This window comes from Ranitomeya variabilis, chromosome 2 (assembly GCF_051348905.1).
Source record: "Ranitomeya variabilis isolate aRanVar5 chromosome 2, aRanVar5.hap1, whole genome shotgun sequence".
NCBI lineage: Eukaryota > Metazoa > Chordata > Amphibia > Anura > Dendrobatidae > Ranitomeya > Ranitomeya variabilis.
The window spans coordinates 195,157,480-195,180,515 of record NC_135233.1 but is presented as its reverse complement, the minus strand read 5'-3'; the positions used below and the strand labels follow the sequence as shown (position 1 = coordinate 195,180,515).

At 42.4% G+C, this 23,036-nt stretch overlaps 1 protein-coding gene across 2 annotated transcripts in view; it reads left to right on the top strand.

Moving 5' to 3' along the window:
• The window catches only part of FRMPD3 (FERM and PDZ domain containing 3), a 371,292-nt gene that overhangs the window by 240,185 nt on the left and 108,071 nt on the right, over positions 1 to 23,036 (top strand). For both annotated transcript variants that reach the window (XM_077283386.1, XM_077283387.1), the window contains one exon: positions 20,207 to 20,343. In XM_077283386.1, coding sequence (XP_077139501.1) covers positions 20,207 to 20,343 — 137 coding nt within the window. The remainder of the gene's footprint in view (positions 1 to 20,206; positions 20,344 to 23,036) is intronic.

Here is a 23,036-nt window from a genome sequence, read left to right as displayed (position 1 = left end):
GCGCATAATAAGAGGTGGAAATCCTGACAGGGTCAAAGTAATTCAGGGTTCTTATACAGACTCCGGTGACAGTATTGGTGGCAAATCCCTTTTTGTTAAAGTAAATTGGTTAAACGTTTCAGCGCCTCAGTCTTTCATTTGGACAATAGCCGTCGATCCAGGATCGGGGTCATCACAGCTGAGAGGACCTGCTGCTGATCAAGTAAGTGTCTGTTCCTTCATGATATCCCTTACACTGTGCATCGCCTGAGACCACAGCACCGGGTCAAGCCACTAGTGACATCCCCCTCAAGAGACGGACCTCATTGATCTGGTGCTGGGTACCTCGGTCTCCCGGGCGTCACAACTGGCATCACGAACAGGATTGGGCCAGCCCGTACACCGGGTATTGTGTGCCGTAATTGGAGTCTGAAACTGTGAAAATTTGGATGAAAAATCTTGGAAATTGACTTTGTTAAAGAAAATCCCGTTCCCCATTGAAAACAATTGAAAGTGACTTTTCTCCATTGGTTATAATGGGGTAAAAATGGCTGCCATCCCCTGAAGTAATCATCTCATAACCGTTAGGCACAAAACTGTTAATCGAGCTACGTCATTACCCAAGGCCCAGTCTAACTGAAAAACTTCAAAATCCACCATCACAGAGCGTGCGGCAGTTAGAGGCAGCAGGGGGCGTGTCATTGTCATCCTGCTGCACAGAGGAACGAATCTACATTATCTAGACGGAAGCTGGGACCGGAGGGGTCTGGATTAACTAAGGGGGTACAGTATGTCGCAGCACGGAGACGCCGCAGCACCCGGCGACGCTAATGCAGCTGAAAGACAGAGTGTCGATAGAGAGCCTGGCAGCGCAGCAGTGCAAGGAGTGGCGCCCATCATGCCGGTGTTAATGCCATTTACCCCGGGTGGCCCGTGGCTTCCAATGTATGAAGGTGAACCTAATACCCTTGACGGTTTCAGGGAAAAGATGCTGGCTCATTTTGATACGTTTCCCGTGGGTGAAGCTCAGCGTGTTAGTCTCCTGATGATGCAGTTAAGTGGCCATGCTAAGCGAGAAGTCACGGCATGGGCAACTGATCTAAAAGGTACTGTTGAACGCATATTTGCTGGATTAAAAGCTACATTTGAAACCACTGCCAGCAGCAAAGCTAAAGTACGATTCTTTAATTGCAAACAAAAAGCTAATGAGGGCGTGAGAGATTTTGCCTTAAACCTGCAGGAAGCCCTTAAATCACTTACACTGGCTGAACCCATTTTTAACACAGGAGCTGATAAACTGCTAAGAGATCAATTTATTGAGGGACTCTACACCCCTTCTCACCGGGGGCATGTGAGCATGCTTGTTTTTAAGAACCCTGAATTGACATTTGCCCAATTAAAGGAGAGCACTATACGTCTCCAGCTGGCAGAGGCACCTCGGGATCAGGATCTCACACAACCCATGGCAGATGCACTTCAGCAACGGGGAATGCCAGTGACATCAGCTACGTCCGGTGCCAGTGCTAAGTCCCTGGGGCCCATTACTAATGAGGCTCTTCAGCAAAAGCTTGACTCTTTAACTGATGTTGTTGCTTCAATGGCTAAAACCATGCAGGAGATGAGAGAACCCAAGATGGAGTTGGCAAACCGTAGAGAGGATGTTCCATGGATGAGGTCCCGGAGATACCCGACATGGAGAGGACGACCCTGTGACCGCTACCAACCGGATGGACAGCCCATTTGCCGCCGTTGCCAGCAGCCAGGCCACTTCGCACGAAATTGTGATTTAAATGGGAATCCCCTGGGAATGCGGGCCACTTCGCAGGAATGAATTTTCAAGGCCCAACACCCTGGCACGACAGGTACATCGGAGGACGACCCATCATCCCTATCGTGCTGGACGGAATTCCCCTCAACGCTTTGCTGGATACAGGTTCCCAGATTTCATCTATACCATATATCCTTTATAAGAGGTACTGGGCTGAGGTAGATATTGATAAAGGACCCTCTGATGTTGAACTAGATATATGGGCCAGTAATGGTAAGTTGGTACCGAAACTAGGATTCAGGGAGATGACCATAAAGATTGGTAAAGCAGAATTGAAGAAACAGGGTATAATTGTCGTTGATGTTGACCGGCAGAACTGTGAACCAACTGTATTGATAGGAATGAATGTGTTAGAAAAATGCTTTTCCGAAGTTATTTCTGTCTTACAACAAATTGCTGAAACCGCCCGATCCTGCCAGCAGAGAGTTCTACGGAGGGAAATAAAAGTATTAATGTTAAGGCAACAGATAGAGGTTGCAGGTGGAGAAATCGGCAGTGTGAGGGTGAGTGATCCAACGTCTATTGTAATCCCACCAAAAACAGAAATGCTGGTATGGTGTAGAGCGGCCATTGGTACTAAAGGACGAGACTATCAAGCCTTAATAGAACCAGCGTACACCGACAGCAGACCCACTATACTCACGGCACGAGGGGTGGTCGAGGTACACCGGGGACGGGTGCCGGTACGACTTTTGAACTGTGGAGAGGAAGAGGTCACTTTGCCAAGGTACGCTACAGTGGCAAAGTTATATACTGTTGACAACAATGCCATCACAACCGTTGAGCCCTTAGAATCGACCTGGAAAATAACGGCTCAGATGGAGAATCGGAGGATTGGTGCCAACAGCTAGACGTGGGTGTAGATTCAACACCTACCCATCAAAGACAAGGGGTATATAGATTAGTGACGGAATATGAACAGGTCTTCAGTAAACACCCATTGGACTTCGGACGGATAGAAGGGGTGGAACATACAATCCCCACCGGTGACCATCCCCCGATAAAAGAAAGATATAGACCCATACCGCCCGCTCACTATCAATGCGCGAAGGACATGCTGAGAGAGATGAAACAGGCCGGGGTAATAAGAGATAGTTGTAGCCCTTGGGCGGCCCCTCTGGTGATTGTCAAAAAAAAGGACGGAACCATGAGAATGTGCGTAGACTACCGGCGGATTAATAACATCACCCATAAAGACGCCTATCCCTTGCCTAGGATAGAAGAGTCCTTGACTGCTTTGAAATCTGCTAATTATTTTTCCACCTTAGACTTAACAAGCGGGTATTGGCAAGTCCCTGTGGCTGAGAGAGATAAAGAAAAAACAGCATTCACCACACCAATGGGTCTAAGCGAATTTAATTGCATGCCGTTCGGACTCTGCAACGCATCCGGTACTTTCCAGCGACTGATGGAATGTTGCCTCGGACACAAGAACTTTGAGACCGTCCTCCTGTACCTAGATGATGTGATTGTCTACTCAAAGACTTACGAACAGCACTTAACAGACCTGGCAGAGGTGTTCGAAGCCTTATCCAAGTATGGTATGAAAATCAAACCATCCAAATGTCACCTTCTCAAGCCAAAGGTACAATACTTAGGGCACATCGTGAGTTCGGAGGGAGTAGCACCGGATCCCGAGAAAATAACTGCCATAAGGGATTGGCCAAGACCTACCAACGCAAAAGAAGTGAGGCAATTCTTGGGATTAGTGGGTTACTATCGTAGATTTATAAAATGATTTACCAAATTGGCAGCGTCCTTGCAAGATACTTTGATACGGCAGACGAAGAAACCTTCAAACCGAAACCCTCCCTTTCAGTGGAACGACGAAAGAGAAGACTCCTTTGAACAACAAAAGAAGGCACTAACCGGAGAAGAAGTTCTGGCGTACCCGGATTACCATCAACCTTTCATCCTCTACACCGATGCCAGTAATGTGGGATTGGGAGCGGTGCTGTCACAAAAGCAAGAAGGTCGGGAGAAAGTCATCGCCTTTGCAAGTAGAAAACTCTGGCCTACTGAAAGAAATTTTGAAAATTATAGTTCCTTCAAATTGGAGCTACTGGCAGTAGTTTGGGCTGTGACTGAACGTTTCAAACACTATTTGACCGGTGCAGAATTTATTGTCTATACTGACAACAATCCATTGACCCACCTAGACACGGCTAAATTAGGTGCGTTAGAACAGCGATGGATAGCCCGGTTATCTAATTACAACTTCGTGATCAAGTATCGAGCAGGTCGCAAGAATGGAAATGCCGATGCCCTATCCCGGATGCCACACTTGAGAGATGTAGAAGAAGAAACGGGGGATCTTGAAGAAATTGAACTACCAGCCTTTCATCAGCCCAAGGCAAAACATCGTCAGTCAAATACCTATCAGAAACAACAAGACGTGAATTTTAATCCGTTAGCACATCATAGATGGGCTGACACCCAAGATAGCAATCCGGCTGTGAAGATAGTGAAGGAACTATTGACTGAGCAAAGTGCATATCCCGATGAGGATGCCCCAGAAGAGACGCATCAACTCTGGAAAGAGAGAGGCAAAATGTTCCTGTATCAATGGAAAATCTGTAGAAGATACACCAATCCGAAAACACATGAATTGGTTTGACAGATTATCGTGCCTAAACAAGATGTGAGGATGGTCCTCGAGGCTTACCACAATGGTGCTGGTCACTTTAGTTGGAAAAAGCTAGAAGTACTTCTGAGAGAAAGATTTTATTGGGTCGGGATGAGAAAATCAATCGAACAGTGGTGTAGAAACTGTGGCCCGTGCAACCTCAGAAGGAATGATCAAAAGAGCCAAAGAGCACCACTGCAGCCCATAATCACCAAACAACCACTTGAACTGGTAGCCATGGACCACGTGAAGTTGACACTGAGCCGGTCCGGTTACGTCTATGCCTTGACCATCGTGGACCATTATTCGCGCTTCTTGGTAGTAGTACCTGTAAAAGATCTGACTGCAAAACAGCAGCCAAAGCGTTCCAAACGTACTTTTGTAGACCCCATGGATATCCGGAACAGGTTCTCACTGACCAGGGTACAGCCTTTGAATCAGAGATCTTCAGAGAATTCTGTAATATGTATGGTTGCAAAAAGATCCGGACGACGGCCTATCATCCGCAAACAAGCGGCTTATGTGAGAAGGTGAACCATATTGTGATAGACCTACTAAAGACTTTACCTGAAACGGAAAGGAATCAATGGCCAGAGAAATTGCCTGACTTGGTGGATCTGTATAATCATGTCCCGGTGAGCTCTACCAACTGCACCCCAGCTTATCTTATGCGTGCAAGACCCGGCCAATTACCAATCGATCTAGAAATGGGAATTCTGAAACCAGATGCAGAAGTTCAAGACTCCAATTGGGATGTTGTACGGTAAAAGCAGTATCGCCAAGTGCAAGAGAGTGTGGAAAGAAGCCTCAAGCAAACCAGAGAAAGACAAGAGCGAACTTTCAACCAGAATGCTCTAGCAACTCCATTAAGACCGGGTGACCAAGTACTCAAGAGGAATCGTCGAACCAATAAACTGGATAATCAATGGGAAGCCGTACTCTACACAGTTTTACCAACAAGAATTGATAATCCTAAAATGTGTCTCATTAGCAAAAACGGAGGTTTAACATCTGTACTAGTGTCAAGAGACAATCTTAAATTATGTCCGGAAACGTTGAAAGAGCCAGAAGTTGTCCAGCCAGAATCAGAAGTTATTCAACCTATACAGGTTCAACCAGTAAAGGAAAAAGAGGAGGAAATGTATCACACCTGTATAGGAGACTTTCCCAAAACCCTACTAACATACCATGGTGCAGTAGTGGTTCCCATGGTGGCCTTTTATCCAACACCGAACCCAATATTAGAAGTCCCAAGACAGGAAGAGGCTGACCCCGTACTACAAGAGGTTCCAGGTCAGGAAGAACAGATTCCTGATCAGAATGATCCCATTCACGGTGGACTTGCCAACCCCATAGTGGTGGAATTATCTTTAGCAGAGAGGGCAGATACTATATCCGCAGTAGACAGTAGTACACCACATAAAGAGACACCGCTATTACGTAGATCCCACCGTAGTACCCAGGGTCAATTACCGGCCAGGTATGCGGATTACCAACTATAAGACTACAGTCATTGTTATCGTTCTGTAACGTTTAAGCCCAGTACCTACAGAGACTTGCCTGTATGAACTTCTTGCATATTCTTGAACTTTTTATCAGCCCGGAAACACTAAATCAAAGCTCGGGAAAGACTGCTTTGTGAACTTTGTTTCCTAGTACCTTCAAGGATAGAACTGTATTAATGGACGCTATTTGAAGTGACTTTTTACGGAATTCCATTTTTTTTTTGTGTTTCTTTGAGTGGTTTTTGTAACTTTTCATTTTTAAGACTCTGTATATATCAATTGTTATTTCAAAATGTTATCGTCCCACAGTCCCGGAGTACTGTTCTTAACTAAGGGGGAATGTGGCGCCCCTAGGGGTATTTGCCACAAAAAATAGTTATTGACACCAAATACAAATATTAAAATAGCAAGACTGCACTACCATCTCCGGCCAGAAGGGGGAGCTCCAGAGACTCCCCTTGATCTATTCTGGTCTGAGAAAAAGATTGGCAGTTGGGTTGAGGAGCTGAAAGTAAGAGGTCGTATAACTGAACTCCTAAAAGCCCTATGACGGATTATAGGCCCGTAATACCGATAGTAGGAAAAGAGGAATAGAGAAAAAGGACATTGTGAGAACCGGGTAGCAATAACCTCTACCCAGAATAGGCGCAGAGACGGATACCGGATCCGTGGCTATATTCATTATATAATACAGCAACCGGAAGGAAGTGAGGTGATATCAGCTTCACTAGGGTAAGACACAGCAACAGACACAGAGTTCAGCGGTACTCCCAGAGGGGGTAAGCCGACAAAAAGGACTCGGGTTGTCCGTCGAACCAGAGCACAGAAGAGACAGATTGGGTCGGCAGCCAGTTCACAAACAGCAGCAGGGCCATACAGAAACTGCGCATAATAAGAGGTGGAAATCCTGACAGGGTCAAAGTAATTCAGGGTTCTTATACAGACTCCGGTGACAGTATTGGTGGCAAATCCCTTTTTGTTGAAGTAAATTGGTTAAACGTTTCAGCGCCTCAGTCTTTCATTTGGACAATAGCCGTCGATCCAGGATCGGGGTCATCACAGCTGAGAGGACCTGCTGCTGATCAAGTAAGTGTCTGTTCCTTCATGATATCCCTTACACTGTGCATCGCCTGAGACCACAGCACATCCCCCTCAAGAGACGGACCTCATTGATCTGGTGCTGGGTACCTCGGTCTCCCGGGCGTCACAACTGATCCTTGGTTAACGCTTTCTTTGCAAGTGGCAGACATCCTTGGTTAAATCTAGAAAAAAAAAGAAAAGAGGAACTTAACAGGGCAACCAGTAAAGTAGTTAGCAGATTCAGCATTAAGGGATAGAGGGCAAACTGGGCAATACCCCAGTTCCACCATTTCCAAAGGGGTAACCTGCAAGACCGTTGAGAGGCAGATTCAGTAGACTAGCCAGTCTGTGAGTCGTTAGCCTTCTGACGGACAGGAATTGGTTCAGGAAGAACTGGGTCCCTGCCAGGAAAGGTTCTGGTCCGCAGATGCGTGCTGAAAGGCAGGGCACTGCAGGTACTAATATTCAGGAATCTGCAGATTCCTACAGGACAGACAAGAGCAGGTTCACATAGAACAGAGAGGGTCAGGTACACACAGAAAAAAACACAAGGACAAGTACACACAGGACAGACAGGACCAGACTCGCACAGGGTACTTACAGTGAGGTAGCAAGAGTACACACACGTCACTAATGTTGTACAGCCACAATAGAATAGAGATAGGTACTAATTCAGGCACAGCTGGTTTAGGAAAGGTACTGGTTCAGAAACTGCTGGTTTAGGAAAGGTACTGGTTCAGAAACTGCAGATTTAGAGATAGGTACTGGTTCAGAAACTGCAGGTTTAGAGATAGGTACTGGTTCAGACACAAGTTTTAAGAAAAGATCTAGATTTATATACAAACTGATTCAGGAAGAAGTCCTAATTCAGACACAAAAACAGGTTCAGGGTATACAGACCCATGGAAACAGGTTCAGGAAGGAACAGATACAGGTACTGGTTCAGAGTTTAGGAATGGGCCATACAGACCTAGGGGAGCAAGTTCAGAGTTCAGCTACAGTAACTAGACAGGCCCTGGCAACTTAGTAGTTGCACCAACACTAAAGGAGAATGCTGCAATTGGCTGAGGACACATAAGAAGAACTCTCTAAAGGGAATCTGTCATCTCATTTTCGCCCTATAAGCTGTGGCCACCGGCATCAGGGGCTTATCTACAACATTCTGTAATGCATTCTGTAATGCTGTAGATAAGCCCCTGGTGTAACCTGAAAAAAAAAAAAAAGTTAGATTATACTCACCCAGGGGCGGTCCCGCTGCGGTCCGGTCCGATGGGCGTCGTGGTCCGGTCCGGGGCCTCCCATCTTCATACGATGATGTCCTCTTCTTGCTTCTGTTGCGGCTCCTGCGCAGGCGTACTGATTTGCCCTGTTGTGGGCAGTGTAAAGTATTGTAGTGTGTAGGCGCCGGGCCTCTCTGACCTTTCCCACACCGTTAATATATATTAAGAAATTCGTCACTCAACTTCAGTGATCAGACGGTAATTTACTGTTGTCCACTGTAGTAGTAAAACGTTTCGATCTTACATCAGACCTTCTTCAGTTAATAAAAAAAGGATTACAGAATCAAAAGAACAAATAAAAAAGTAAACAAAATAAAGTATATACAATAAGTTATAAGGATGGTCAGTTTGGAAAGCAATAGAAAACGTTGATACTATAGCAGCTTTGACCAACATCATGATCTCGAGTACAAAGGAATGTGACATCAGAGGCAATAAGAGCATAGCAAGAGGAGTGAAGCTAGAGAGTAGATGGTGATAAAAATGTGTATTCACACATACCAGATTACAGTGCGTCTATTGGATCAGGTGGACCAATAGGTTCAGTGGAAGAATACTTGATCTAAAATGGAAAATTACCTAGTTCAAGGTAGGGCAAGTGGATACGCAGTGTAACATATGGTGGATAATAATAACACATACCAATCTGACTTTCCGTCATAAAGTTTAGGAGTGGAGATGTTAGGGCCTGTGAAGGGATGCACATCATTAAATATCTGAACATAAACTGCCTGGAAGTTGGTGAAGATAGAAATGCCAGACCGGTGACTAACCTGTACTTCGATGGGGTCAAGTGTGGCGTGTCTCAGTGCCTCTCTCCTGTACAGTGTAAGCTCTTAGGGTAGGCAGGGTCCTCTCTCTCCTGTAGAGTGTAAGCTCTTATGGTCAGTGGAGTCTTCTCTCTCCAGTAGAGTGTAAGCTCTTATGGTCAGTGGGGTCCTCTCTCTCCTGTAGAGTCTAAGCTCTTATAGTCAGTGGAGTCTTCTCTCTCCTGTAGAGTATAAGCTCTTATGGTCAGTGAGGTCCTCTCTCTCCTGTATAGTGTAAACTCTTATGGTCAGTGGGGTCCTCTCTCTCCTGTAGTGTGTAAGCTCTTATGATCACTGGGGTCCTCTCTCTCCTGTAGAGTGTAAGCTCTTACGGTCAGTGGGGTCCTCTCTCCTATAGAGTGTAAACTTTTATGGTCAGTGAGGTCCTCTCTCTCATGTAGAGTGTAAGCTCTTACGGTCAGTGGGGTCCTCTCTCTCCTGTAGAGTGTAAGCTCTTATGGTCAGTGGGGTCCTCTCTCTCCTGTAGAGTGTAAGCTCTTATGATCAGTGGGGTCCTCTCTCTCCTGTAGCGTGTAAGCTCGTATGGTCAGTGGGGTCCTCTCCCTCTCCTGTAGAGTGTAAGCTCTTACGATCAGTGGGGTCCTCTCTCTCCTGTAGAGTGTAAGCTCTTACAATCAGCGGGGTCCTCTCTCTCCTGTAGAGTGTAAGCTCTTATGGTCAGTGGAGTCTTCTCTCTCCTGTAGAGTGTAAGCTCTTATGGTCAATGGGGTCCTGTTGTGAATTCCGTTCTTGGGCTCCCTCCGGTGGTTGTGAATGGCACTTTTGTGAATTCTGCCCTTGGGCTCCCTCTGGTGGTTTTGAGTGGAACTGCTGCTCCTTGGGTTTAGCATTAGCAGCTGCTTCCACTGATCGTCTCTCCTGGCTCTGCTATTTAACCTGGCTCTGGGCTTCAGCCAGTGCCAGCTGTCAATGTTTCTTGGTTGGATTCAGATCTCTCCTTGGATTTCTCTGATTGCCGGTCCATTTCAGCAAAGCTAAGTCCTTGCTTGATCTTTTGTTGTCCACCTGCTGTGGACTTAATCGCTCAGCTCATGTTATGTTTTTTCTCGTCCAGCTTTTCAGTATGATATATTCAACTTAGCTGGAAGCTCTGAGGAAGCAGATTTGCCCTCCACAAAGTGAGTCGGTGTGGAGATTATTTTTGTAAACTCTGCGTGGAATTTTTTAGCTTTTAATACTGACCGCACAGTAGCCTTTTCTGTTCTGTCTATTTAGGTAGTTTTGGCCTCCTTTGCTAAATCCTGTTTTCATTCTGTGTATGTCATTTCCCTCTCCACTCACAGTCAATATTTGTGGGGGGCTATCTTTCCTTTGGGGGTTTTCTCTGAGGCAAGATAGCTTTCTGTTTCCATCTTTAGGGGTAGTTAGTTCTCAGGCTGTGACGAGGTGTCTAGGGAGTGACAGGAACATCCCACGGCTACTTCTAGTGTTGGTGTTAGGATTAGGAACTGCGGTCAGTACAGATACCACCTCCTCAGAGCTTGTCCCATGTTGCCTCTTAACCACCAGGTCATAACAGTACAGCTGGCCCACAATGTGTTGAATGCATCTCAAATGAGGGAAAAAGAAGTTCTGAGCCATTTTTTTTTCTTTTTCTCTGCAGCCTGTTTTGTCCTTTTTTTTCCCCTTAATCTCTGGGTGGTTCAGGATTCTGGTGCTGACATGGATATTGAGGGTTTGTTCTCTCGTGTGGATCAACTCGCTGCAAGGGTACAGAGTATCCAAGACTATGTTGTTCAGACTCTGGCTTTAGAGCCTAGAATTCCTACTCCTGATTTGTTTTTTGGGGATAGATCCAAATTTTTGAACTTTAAAAATAACTGCAGATTGTTTTTTGCTTTGAGACCCCGTTCCTCTGGTGACCCCATTCAGCAGGTGAAGATTGTCATTTCTCTGCTGCGTGGAGACCCTCAGGACTGGGCATTCTCCCTTGAGTCAGGGGATCCTGCATTGCTTAATGTAGATGCATTTTTTTAAGCGCTCGGATTGCTGTATGACGAACCTAATTCTGTGGATCAGGCAGAAAAAACCTTGCTGGCTCTGTGTCAGGGTCAGGAAGCGGCAGAAGTATACTGCCAGAAATTTAGAAAGTGGTCTGTGCTCACTAAATGGAATGGGTATGCCCTGGCAGCAATCTTCAGAAAGGGTCTTTCTGAAGCCCTTAAGGATGTTATGGTGGGGTTTCCCACGCCTGCTGGTTTGAATGAATCAATGTCTCTAGCCATTCAAATTGATCGGCGCCTGCGCGAGCGCAAGGTGGTGCACCATATGGCAGTGTCCTCTGAGCAGAGTCCTGAGCCTATGCAATGTGAAAGGATTTTGACTAGAGCAGAACGGCAGGAATTCAGACGTCAGAATAGGCTGTGTTTTTACTGTGGTGATTCTGCTCATGCTATTTCTGATTGCCCTAAGCATACTAAGAGGGTCGCTAGGTCTGTTACCAATAGTACTGTACAGCCTAAATTTCTCTTGTCTGTTACCCTGATTTGCTCATTATCGTCCTTTTCTATTATGGCATTTGTGGATTCAGGCGCTGCCCTGAACTTAATGGACTTAGAGTTCGCCAGACGCTGTGGTTTTTCCTTGCAGCCTTTGCAGAGCCCTATTCCCTTAAGGGGGATTGATGCTACACCATTGGCCAAGAATAAACCTCAGTACTGGACACAGTTGACCATGTACATGGCTCCAGCACATCAGGAAGATTGTCGTTTTCTGGTGTTGCATAATTTGCATGATGTTGTTGTGCTGGGTTTTCCATGGTTACAGGTACATAATCCAGTGCTGGATTGGAAATCTATGTCTGTGACTAGTTGGGGTTGTCAAGGATGCATAGTGATGTTCCTTTGATGTAAATTTCCTCTTCCCCCTCTTCTGAAGTTCCTGAGTTTTTGTCGGATTTCCAGGATGTATTTGATGAGCCCAAGTCCAGCTCCCTTCCTCCTCATAGGGACTGTGATTGTGCTATTAACTTGATTCCTGGCTGTAAGTTCCCTAAGGGCCGACTTTTCAATCTGTCTGTCCCAGAGCATGCCGCTATGCGGAGTTATGTAAAGGAGTCTTTGGAGAAGGGGCATATTCGCCCGTCTTCGTCACCGTTGGGAGCTGGATTCTTCTTTGTTGCCAAGAAGGATGGCTCCTTGAAACCCTGTATAGATTATCGCCTTCTCAATAAGATCACGGTCAAATTCCAATACCCTTTACCTTTGCTTTCTGATTTGTTTGCTCGGATTAAGGGGGCTAGTTGGTTTACTAAGATTGACCTTCGAAGGGCGTATAATCTTGTTCGTATTAAACAAGGTGACGAATGGAAAACAGCATTTAATACGCCCGAAGGCCATTTTGAATACCTGGTGATGCCATTCGGGCTCTCTAATGCTCCATCTGTGTTTCAGTCCTTCATGCATGATATCTTCCGGAATTATCTTGATAAATTCATGATTGTATATTTCGATGATATTTTGTTTTTTTCCGATGATTGGGAGTCTCATGTGAAACAGGTCAGGATGGTATTTCAGATCCTTCGTGCTAATGCTTTGTTTGTGAAGGGGTCTAAGTGCCTTTTTGGAGTTCAGAAGGTTTCTTTTTTGGGTTTCATTTTTTCTCCCTCGGCTATAGAAATGGATCCTGTTAAGGTCCAGGCCATTCATGATTGGATTCAACCCACATCTGTGAAGAGCCTTCAGAAATTTTTGGGCTTTGCTAATTTTTATCGCCGTTTCATTGCTAACTTTTCCAGTGTGGTTAAGCCCCTGACCGATTTGACGAAGAAAGGCGCTGATGTGATGAATTTTTATGTGATGTGGAATTTTTTAGCTTTTAATACTGACCGCACAGTAGCCTTTTCTGTTATGTCTATTTAGGTAGTTTTGGCCTCCTTTGCTAAATCCTGTTTTCATTCTGTGTATGTCATTTCCGTCTCCACTCACAGTCAATATTTGTGGGGGGCTATCTTTCCTTTGGGGGTTTTCTCTGAGGCAAGATAGCTTTCTGTTTCCATCTTTAGGGGTAGTTAGTTCTCAGGCTGTGACGAGGTGTCTAGGGAGTGACAGGAACATCCCACGACTACTTCTAGTGTTGGTGTTAGGATTAGGAACTGCGGTCAGTACAGATACCACCTCCTGAGAGCTTGTCCCATGTTGCCTCTTAACCACCAGGTCATAACAGGGTCCTCTCTCTCCTGTAGAGTGTAAGCTCTTACGGTCAGTGGGGTCCTCTCTCTCTCCTCTGGGGTGTAAGCTCTTATGGTCAGCAGAGTCCTCTCTTTCTCCTGTTGATTGTAAGCTCTTATGGTCAGCGGGATGCTCTCTCTTTCTCTCGCCTGTAAAGTGTAAGTTTTTATAGTCATGGGGGTTCTCTCTCTCACTTCTATTTTCCAAGAAATAACAATCGTTTCAGTATTGAGATTGGGGTGAATTTATTCATCGCAAATCAAATATTTTGGGAAAATTCGGCAAAGTAAGCAAATTTCAATTTTGAAAGATCCTCTCATCTTTAGTACCTGTCAGTTTTGAGATTTGCCATTTTATACCTGCTTCCTCCAAGAGTCTTTCAATGTACCACACATGTCATTTTGTATTAAGTTAATTGGTCAAGAAACCCTACATTTGACTTTTCATACAGAGCGGTGCCCAAGGATTTAATGAAGCACCATAAAGTCCTTTGTCAGGTTCAATTTTTGAAGTTTATTAATTTTGTTTGAATTTCTGTGACCCAAATGTCTATGCAATGTATGAATACAGTAATTGTGCCATGTGTACAGCTTCACACCTGTTACTTTGCTGAATTTACTGCATAAAAATACTTACGCTATTCATTTTGGAATTAGTTATTACCTCCTTTATATCCAATGTAGCATACTTGACATTTTGGAATTTTACAGTGAGTACTTTAGCTGTCATATTCATTGAGGATAGCAGTCCTCCTTCTAGACTGGGAACATACAACACGTCTTTTATTGGTATGGTTAAATTCAATACATTTTTACTGGGGCAGATGAGTAAACCATGTCCAGTACCTCCTGAATTTCATTTAGTTCAATCACAAAGACAGATTGCTTCCTTGTTATTTAAGTTAAGTTCTGAAAAAAAACAAAAACAACTTCTAGCACTTGCCGTCTGACTTGTCATTCTGCAGCCAATCCACCATCCTTGTCCTTTCTGATTATTTGTCATTTTTTTGTTTCTGTTTTGCTTTCCATATTGTAGATTTTTTGCTTTGTCCCTCTTTATGGCATCTGAAACATGCTCTAGTTTCTTTTTGTGTGACCTTGTATCCATCACATTAAGAGTGATTACCCTTTATGGATTCTGTACAAGTACCTTCTTTCTCTGCTATTCATCTACTAGACTGGTTTTTACAAATTCTACTGTCAGGTCTGTCTCAGACCTTATAACACTAATACCGAAACTTGAGAATCCCTCTAAAAACTAGATTACATTAATCCATGAAAATAAATCCATTTATTATAAAAAGGTGACATAGAGTTTAAAATATATTAAAAGACACACAAACAACAAAAATGTAAAACAAAAGTGAAATCCAGAGAAAACATATTCCATGGGATCTATATAGCTAATATATAAAGCTGAATGTGTGTATGTATGTGTGTATGTGTGTCCGGGATTGGCATCTGAACCGTCGCAGCTACAGCCACAAAATTTTGCACAGTCACACGTCTGGACCCCGAGAGCGTCATAGCCTATGTTGTGAGGTGAAATTTTAACCCCGCGCTTTCCAATTCACCAAACAATTTTGCCCCTATCTGCATAATGGGGAAAAAGTGAAAGGAAAAGTGTTGGAGGCGTCGCAGCTACAGGCACAAAATTTTGCACAGTCACACGTCTGGACCCCGAGAGCGTCAAAGCTATGTTGTGAGGTGAAATTTTAACCCCGCGCTTTCCAATTCACCAAACAATTTTGCCCCTATCTACATAATGGGGAAAAAATGAAAGGAAAAGTGTTGGAGGAAAATTAACAGCTGCCAGATGTGAACAAGGGGGACTTAAAGAATGAGAGCGATGGCGCAAAAGAGTATATACTGTACAGTTGCTAAGGTGGGGCCTTGACATGGGATAATCACCACACCACCACGGGGATATGAACACACACATACCACGTGCTCGAACACATATACCACCCTCAGCGCACATTTCACCACACATACACCAACCTCGCCACATAAAAGTTGAAACACAAAAGTCGCCGCTCAAAACTCGCCACGCGCAAAACTCTCCACATGCAAAACTCGCCACACGTGCAAAACTCACCTCATGGAAAACTCGCCACACGCAAAACTTGCACACGCGGAAAAATTGCCACATGCACAAAAGTTGCAACACATGCAAAAGTTGCCTCACACAAAACTTGCACATACTCAAAAGGCACCACACATAAAACTCGCCACGCGCAAAACTCGCCATGCGCAAAACTTGCTGTGCACAACTTGCTACACCAACCTGTCACATGCAACTCGACACACAAAAAGTTGCTAAACGCATGTCGCCACACAAAACTCATCTCACAAAAGTCGCTACATGCATGTCGCCACACGCAACTCAACACACACAACTTGACACATGAAACTCGCCCTAAAACACACACAAGTCTGGTATTATCCTTCAAAAATAAAAATCTGATTAATAAGCTGACAAACTACAAGAGCAACAAATGTACCATATAGGAATCCGGCAACTGTCAGTCACATGACCAGTCTATTATGTGTATGTGTGAGCTAATATATACTGCCAGGGGGTGGGCTTACTGTTGGCTGGGGATTTATCAGGCTGCCAATTTAGCTTACAAATACTGAGGTAAAAATACTGAGCAAATAACGTGTGAACGAGGTCTAATACAGGAGGAGATGACATACAGATATATACTATATACAGGAGGAGATGACACACAGGTATATACTATTTACAGGGGAGATGACACACAGGTATATACTATATGCAGGAGGAGATGACACACATATATATACTATATACAGGAGAGATGACACAGGTATATACTATATAGAGGAGGAGATGACATACAGGTACATACTACATACAGCAGGAGATGACATACAGGTATATACTATATACAGAAGGAGATGACACACAGGTATATACTATATACAGGAGCAGATTACCTACAGGTATATAGTATATACAGGAGGAGATGACATACAGGTATATGCTATGTATAGGAGGAGATGACATACAGGTATATACTATATACAGGAGGAGATGACACACAGATATATACTATATATAGGTGAGATGACACACAGGTATATACTATATACAGGAGGAGATTACATACAGGTATATACTATAGGAGGAGATGACATACAGGTATATACTATATACAGGGGAGATGACACAGCAGGTATATACTATATACAGGGGAGATGACATACAGGTATATACTATATACAGGAGATGGCATACAGGTGTATACTATATATAAGGGAGATGACAAACATGTATATACTGAGGTGAAAATGAGAGGTGTGAGGTGAAAATGAAAAGGTGTGAGTGCAAAATGAGAGGAGTGAGGGAAAATAGTGGAGTGATCGGAAAATGACAGATGTGAGGTCGAAATGACAAGTGTTAGGGGGGAATGAGAGGAGTGAGGGGGAAAATAAGAGGAGTGAGGGGGAAAATGAGAGGTGTGAGGGAGAAAATGAGAGATGTGAGGGGGAAAATGAAAGATGTGATGGGGAAAATGAGAGGCGTGATGGGAAAATAAGAGAAGTGAGGTGCTATAACTAACCACAGATATTTACTATGCCCAGGCAACGCCGGGCTCTTCAGCTAGCTTAGATTTACAATCTCCATGCTTTTCTCATGGTCAACTTTATGTGGCCTGTTCAAGAGTTGGAACAGCCAAAAATCTGTTTGTCTTTGCACCTGAAGGAAAAACTAAGAATGTCATTTATCAAAAGGCTCTCGAATAAGTAGTAGAAGATTACTTCACATTACTTGGCCAATTTAGTTAAATCTGTGTGGAATATCTCTGGTGTTGAAATATATGTTGTAAAATGCTTCTATTAGCTTAGTTTTTGCCTTTTAATAATTACATTTCTATCTATTTGTTTTGTGTTTTTTTTTGTGCAGAATACATTTTTGTTAACACATCCTATTTTGCTAACAGCAGTTATTACCCCGGGCGAAGCCGGGCAGTACAGCTAGTATGAATATAAATATTATATTCAAGGTGATGAACTATCTTATACATAAGCTTGGAAAAATGTTCAAAACCACTCGTAACTATGGACGATATGAATTGGTAAAAGTGTCAAATGCTAAAAGTCCACAGTAGCCACGCTGCACAACTTGTGACCACCGCGATCACTTAAATCGATGGAGTTCCTGTATTCCATGCTGTGTTTATATTGTGACTTCAATTCGATCTTATACCCCAATGCATTTTTCATCATTCCCAGTAAAATGAAACATATTAAACATATTAAACTTATTAAATTGTCATTTTTGTCAAAACGATATTCTAAATGTATTACTAAAAAATCAAAATAATTGTAACACACAGAATATGAACACCTTTGACCCCCAATTTGACCTTGTGATTTTCTTTTTTTTTTACGCTTTTGTTTATTCTTATTATTATTATTTAAAGGGCCGTAACTTTTTTATTTTTCTGCCCCATAGCTTGTTTTTTTTGCAGGACTAGTTGTACCTTTCAACGAAACCATTCATTTTATCATGCGATGCACAGGAAAGCGGGAAAAAATACCAAGTGTGTTGAAATTGCAAAAACAAAAAGTGCAATTCCACAATGTTTTGGGGGTTTTCTATTTACCACATTCACTACATGGTAAAAGGGATATGGCAATATGATTCCCCAGGTCAGATAGCAAACATATATAGTTTTTGTGGTGAAAAAAATTCCTAAATATTTAAGAAAAGGTTTTGCTTTTGTCACCATTTTCCGAGACCTGTAACGTTTTCATTTTTCGGGCTTATTAAGTGTGATTAACCCTTACACATTTAAAACAAGCTCTGGAGGCAGATTTTCAGGGAGATCTATGTCCGGCCCATAGATCTTAACAGCTCATCTACGTATGAGAAAAACATGGATTTTTCTGGAATAAGACATCGGATCACAGTTATCAAGATGTCCTGTTTTTCAGCTTCCTATGACCTACATGCCCATATAGATGGCTCAGGAGGACGATCCTACTAACTGATTCCTTTTAAAGATGCTAATATTCTAGTTATTTCAATGTTGTAGCAATACATTGTCAGGATTCTTGCCTCTCAGCGCATAATTTCACACCTTAATTAGACATTATCTCCCTCAATAAACATGTGTCCAGGGACCAGCATTTAAAGGGAACCTTTCACCAGAAAAATTGCTATTAACCTGCAGATATTCGGATAATCTTCAGTAATAGCGTTACTAACCTTCCCGATGCCCGCTCTTACCCGATCACTGCGAGGAGAAAATTAGCTTTATTCTCCCCAATATAGTTTAGGTTTCAGTCACGGGGTCGACGTGGGCAACTGTAACTGCGCCGTGGCCCTGACTGACAGCTGGCTTCAATGCTGAGGCTCTCCATACACAGAGCAGTGACTGAACCAGCGCCACTTTTCTTTTCTGATTTATGGTTTCTACTGTCATCTCTTTTGCCAAATTATTCAAAATGATGCACGCAACTTATGAATTTTTGTGCAAAGCCCAAATCTGTTCTTTTTTCAGCCTGTAACTGTTTTTGCGACTTTTTAGTGTAAACATTCATACTTTTTACAAAACGTCTGAAAAATGTGCGTTATTACCTGACCTACATAAAATCACAAAATTTTGAAAATTTTCACAAATTAGTCTAAAACATCTGAATAAGCCACATTGACATAAAAATAAAAAAAATTAACCACAAAACATAACTGGAAAAAAAGGTGCAAATCTGTTGATGATTTTGTCACAAATCACAAAGTCATTATTTGAGAGGTATTCAAGCAAAAAAACAAAACAAGTGGAAATGCAATGATAAATTGGACCCTGTACCTTTAATAGTCAGTGACGGTTTAGCGTCTTGGTGATCTAAACAGCATACACAAAATTATGTAAAATTAAGCTGCTGACTCCATTGTTTCTTTAGTGTCAGAAGAAAATGAATGAATGGCCACCTATAACACACATGGACAGTAGAGTCCACCACAATGAGACATGAGCAACACCAACAATGTTCACATAGAAAATATGAGTATTTGTGCAAAAAGTGTAACCAAACTAGCATTTTTTTTAAGTTAGGCAAATGTATAAGCATGAAGGCTGAGTATCCAGTGTATAGACCAAATAATCTCAGGCTTTAAGGACAACTTTAGAGGCATTCTCTAGGTATAGCTGTATATGTCTATATATACATGGTTAAATATTTATACAGATTTTAATTTAATTATGCGAATTTGACTTTAAATTTAGGCTATAGTTTTAAGTAACTTCTCAAAATAAAATGTTCCATGTGTACATGTGAAATACCATTATTTCGATTATTATATTACTTATATCCTGCATAGGTGAATATCTGTCTTTTAATTTACAGCTCACTATGAACTTGAGGGTGGAAATTAGCTGCTGTAATTTATCCTATAAAGAGCACAGAGAGAGAGAGAGATTCCTGCTCTTAACTCCTTAGTTAGCAATGAGAAGATTATACCGTAGTACTAAGCAGTGTAGATGTGAATTCAGCTTTTGGTGAGATAAAAGACTTGTTAGAAAGCTCAATGAAATCTTTCCATATTCCTATTTTCTCACTGTGTTCCTCAATTCTTCACATCCTCCCCAACCATAATGTATAATAGGAAGTGTAACCTGACACATGACTGCTGGCAGTCCTCCTTGTCTTGAGCAAGATCAAGTTGAGCTGTTTGGATAGTAAGTTCAGGAGGAAGGAGGAGAAGAATAAGGAGCTGATTTCTCTGATAAGATACAGTACAAAGTTTATTATATTTGCCTGTACTATTAATTTATACAAAGTTAAATGAAAGTAGAATTCCCATTTAATGTAAATGTGATGAATGTAATCAAGCTTAAATTCCCATGGTCTTACTATGTTTCTGGTTTCTTTTTAGAGTCGTAATGATGTGATTAGAGAACGTCTAGGAGCTGAATTGAAGCCTGAAATTCTCCTGGTACTAAGTGCATTACACATCTACATTAGTGTGAGCTCTTCTCGTCCAGGTCACAAGATTTCACTTCGTGGAGTTGAGTAAGAACAATTGTTGTTTTTGTTATATTTATCACAATATTTTCAGATACAGAAAAAAAGTCTTATGTATAGTGAAGAGTCTGTGTGGACTCGTTTGCTTTTTAGTGTTTTTTTTATTTTTGTCATCTAGTGTATCAAAGACTCTGAAATACCAGGTGTCACTAAATACTACATAGTGCTAGAGAATTTTTCATTATACAAAGATACATATTTAATACAGTCATTGCTGAAAGTTTTGACACCCTTTCATTACTTTTTCTCTGACGTCAATGTCCAGGAAGGTTAGCTACAGTGCCTTGGGCTGTAAACTTCTTGATTAAGTTGCGTACCGTGCACAAAGCAACATCAAGATCTCTGGAGATGGACTTGTAACCTTAAGATTGTTGATTTTTTAAAACAATTTAAGTTCTCAAGCTCTCAGACAGTTCTCTTCTCCTCTTTCTGTTCTCCGCGCTTAGTGTGGCACACATAAGATTAAATCAACTTCTCCCTTTTTATCTGGCTTCAGGTGTGATCTTCATATTACCCACACCTGTTACTTACCACAGGTGAGTTTGAACGAGCATCACATGCTTAAAACAAAGTTGTTTACGCACAATTGTGGAAAAGTGCCAACAATTTTATTTGGCCTATTTTGGGGGTTTTGTGTGAAATTATGTCCAAGTTGATTTTTTTTTCAGTTTTTTTTGTGTTGTTCCCATACACACAAAGGAAATAAACATATGTATAACTAAACGTGTGTAATTACAATCTGGGAGCAATACTTCATTTTTTGGAACAATTACAAAGGTGCCAACACTTTCGGCCATGACTGTATATCTATGTGACTTGCATCTACTAAGCTGACATTTTCAGTCTATGCCTAGCAAGCAATAATTTAGCCACAAAAATGATCAAAGCTGACAATGCTGTCTAAAAATAATCTAGATTGGTGGTTGAGAAATGCTTACTTTCCTACAGAGGGAAATGCAATAACAGGTGTTGAAGTCATGTCTCTATGAAATGTCACATACTTAACTCTAAAAGAAGTGCAGTGCACCTGGAAAAAAATTCTAAAAAAAAAATTAACAATGCCAGATGGCATACATCCATATGTTCTGTAGAAATTATAGTGCCTTTTATCAATAAAATATGCTGTCTTGGATAAAAGCAATATATTATGATGAAAACAGCAGCAAAAATTACAGCATTCTCATATTTTAATGACAGACCTCAAATATTAATAGCGAAATTCCGCCACTGAACAAAAGTTCAATCGAAAAAAAAAGAAAAAGTTGATTATCTTTACAAATAGTTTGTTTTACTGATTTTGCACTAACTTCAAGTTACTTAATTTTGTTTTCGTACACATAACTACTTTTACTTCCTCAACACTATGGGGAGATTTACCTAAAGAGGTTGTCCATTACTGAACAGTCCCAGCCTAATCAATTCTGTACCCCATATAAAATGAAAAACAGTCCAAACAGACCCAGCTACTAGCTCCCTGGCAATTCTTCTGTAGTATAATAAATATATATATATATATATATATATATATATATATATAGGCCCCCTTCACATGTCCTGGTGATTCCTATACTGGAAAAAACATTACTGGTAAGATTCGGGGTCCTTGTCTGTGTGCCAACCATGTGGATGTATGTGACATCCGTATGACATCTGTGTGTCCATGTGCTGTCAGTGTGACACGTAAGGAATGAAATACAGTATAGAAATTAAAGAGTTTTATGTATTAACCCCTTTCTGACATTAGATGTACTATCCCGTCAAGGTGGGGTGGGCCCGTATGACCACCGACGGGATAGTATGTCATAGTGATCGGCCGCGCTCACGGGGGGAACGCGGCCAATCGCGGCCGGGTGTCAGCTGACTATCACAGCTGACATCCGACACTATGTGCCAGGAGTGGCCCCCTGCACATTAACCCCGGGGCACACTGCGATCAAACATGATCACAGTGTTCCGGCGGTATAGGGAAGCATTGTGCAGGGAGGGGGCTCCCAGCGTGCTTCCCTGAGACCCCCGGAGCGATGTGATCGCGTTGCTCCGAGGCTCTCCTACCTCCTCCTTCCTGCAGGCCCCGGATCCAAAATGGCCACGGGGCTACATCCGGGTCCTGCAGGGAGGTGGCTTACCAGCGCCTGCTCAGAGCAAGCGCTGGCAAGCCTTCAGGAGTGCACGTCAGATCGCTGATCTGATACAGTGCACAGCAAAGTGTCAGATCAGCGATCTTACACTATAACATGATGCCCCCCCCCGGGCAATGTTAAAGTGTAAAAAGAAATATTCACATGTATAAAAAAAATTAAAAAGATTCCTAAAAAAAAATATAAATATTTGTATATACATATATACATTGTTCCCGTAAATACATTTCTTTATCTAAATAAAAAAAAATAATAAAAGTACACATATTTAGTATCGCCGCGTCCGTAACGGCCCGACCAATAAAACTGCCCCACTAGTAAACCCCTTCAGTGAACAACGTAAAAAAAAAAAAGAGGCAAAAAACAACACTTTATTATCATACCGCCAAACAAAAAGTGCAATAACACGTGATCAAAAAGACGGATATAAATAACCATGGTACCGCTGAAAACGTCATCTTGTCCCGCAAAAAATGAGCTGCCATACAGCATCATCAGCGAAAAAAAAAAAAGTTATAGTCCTCAGAATAAAGCGATGGAGAA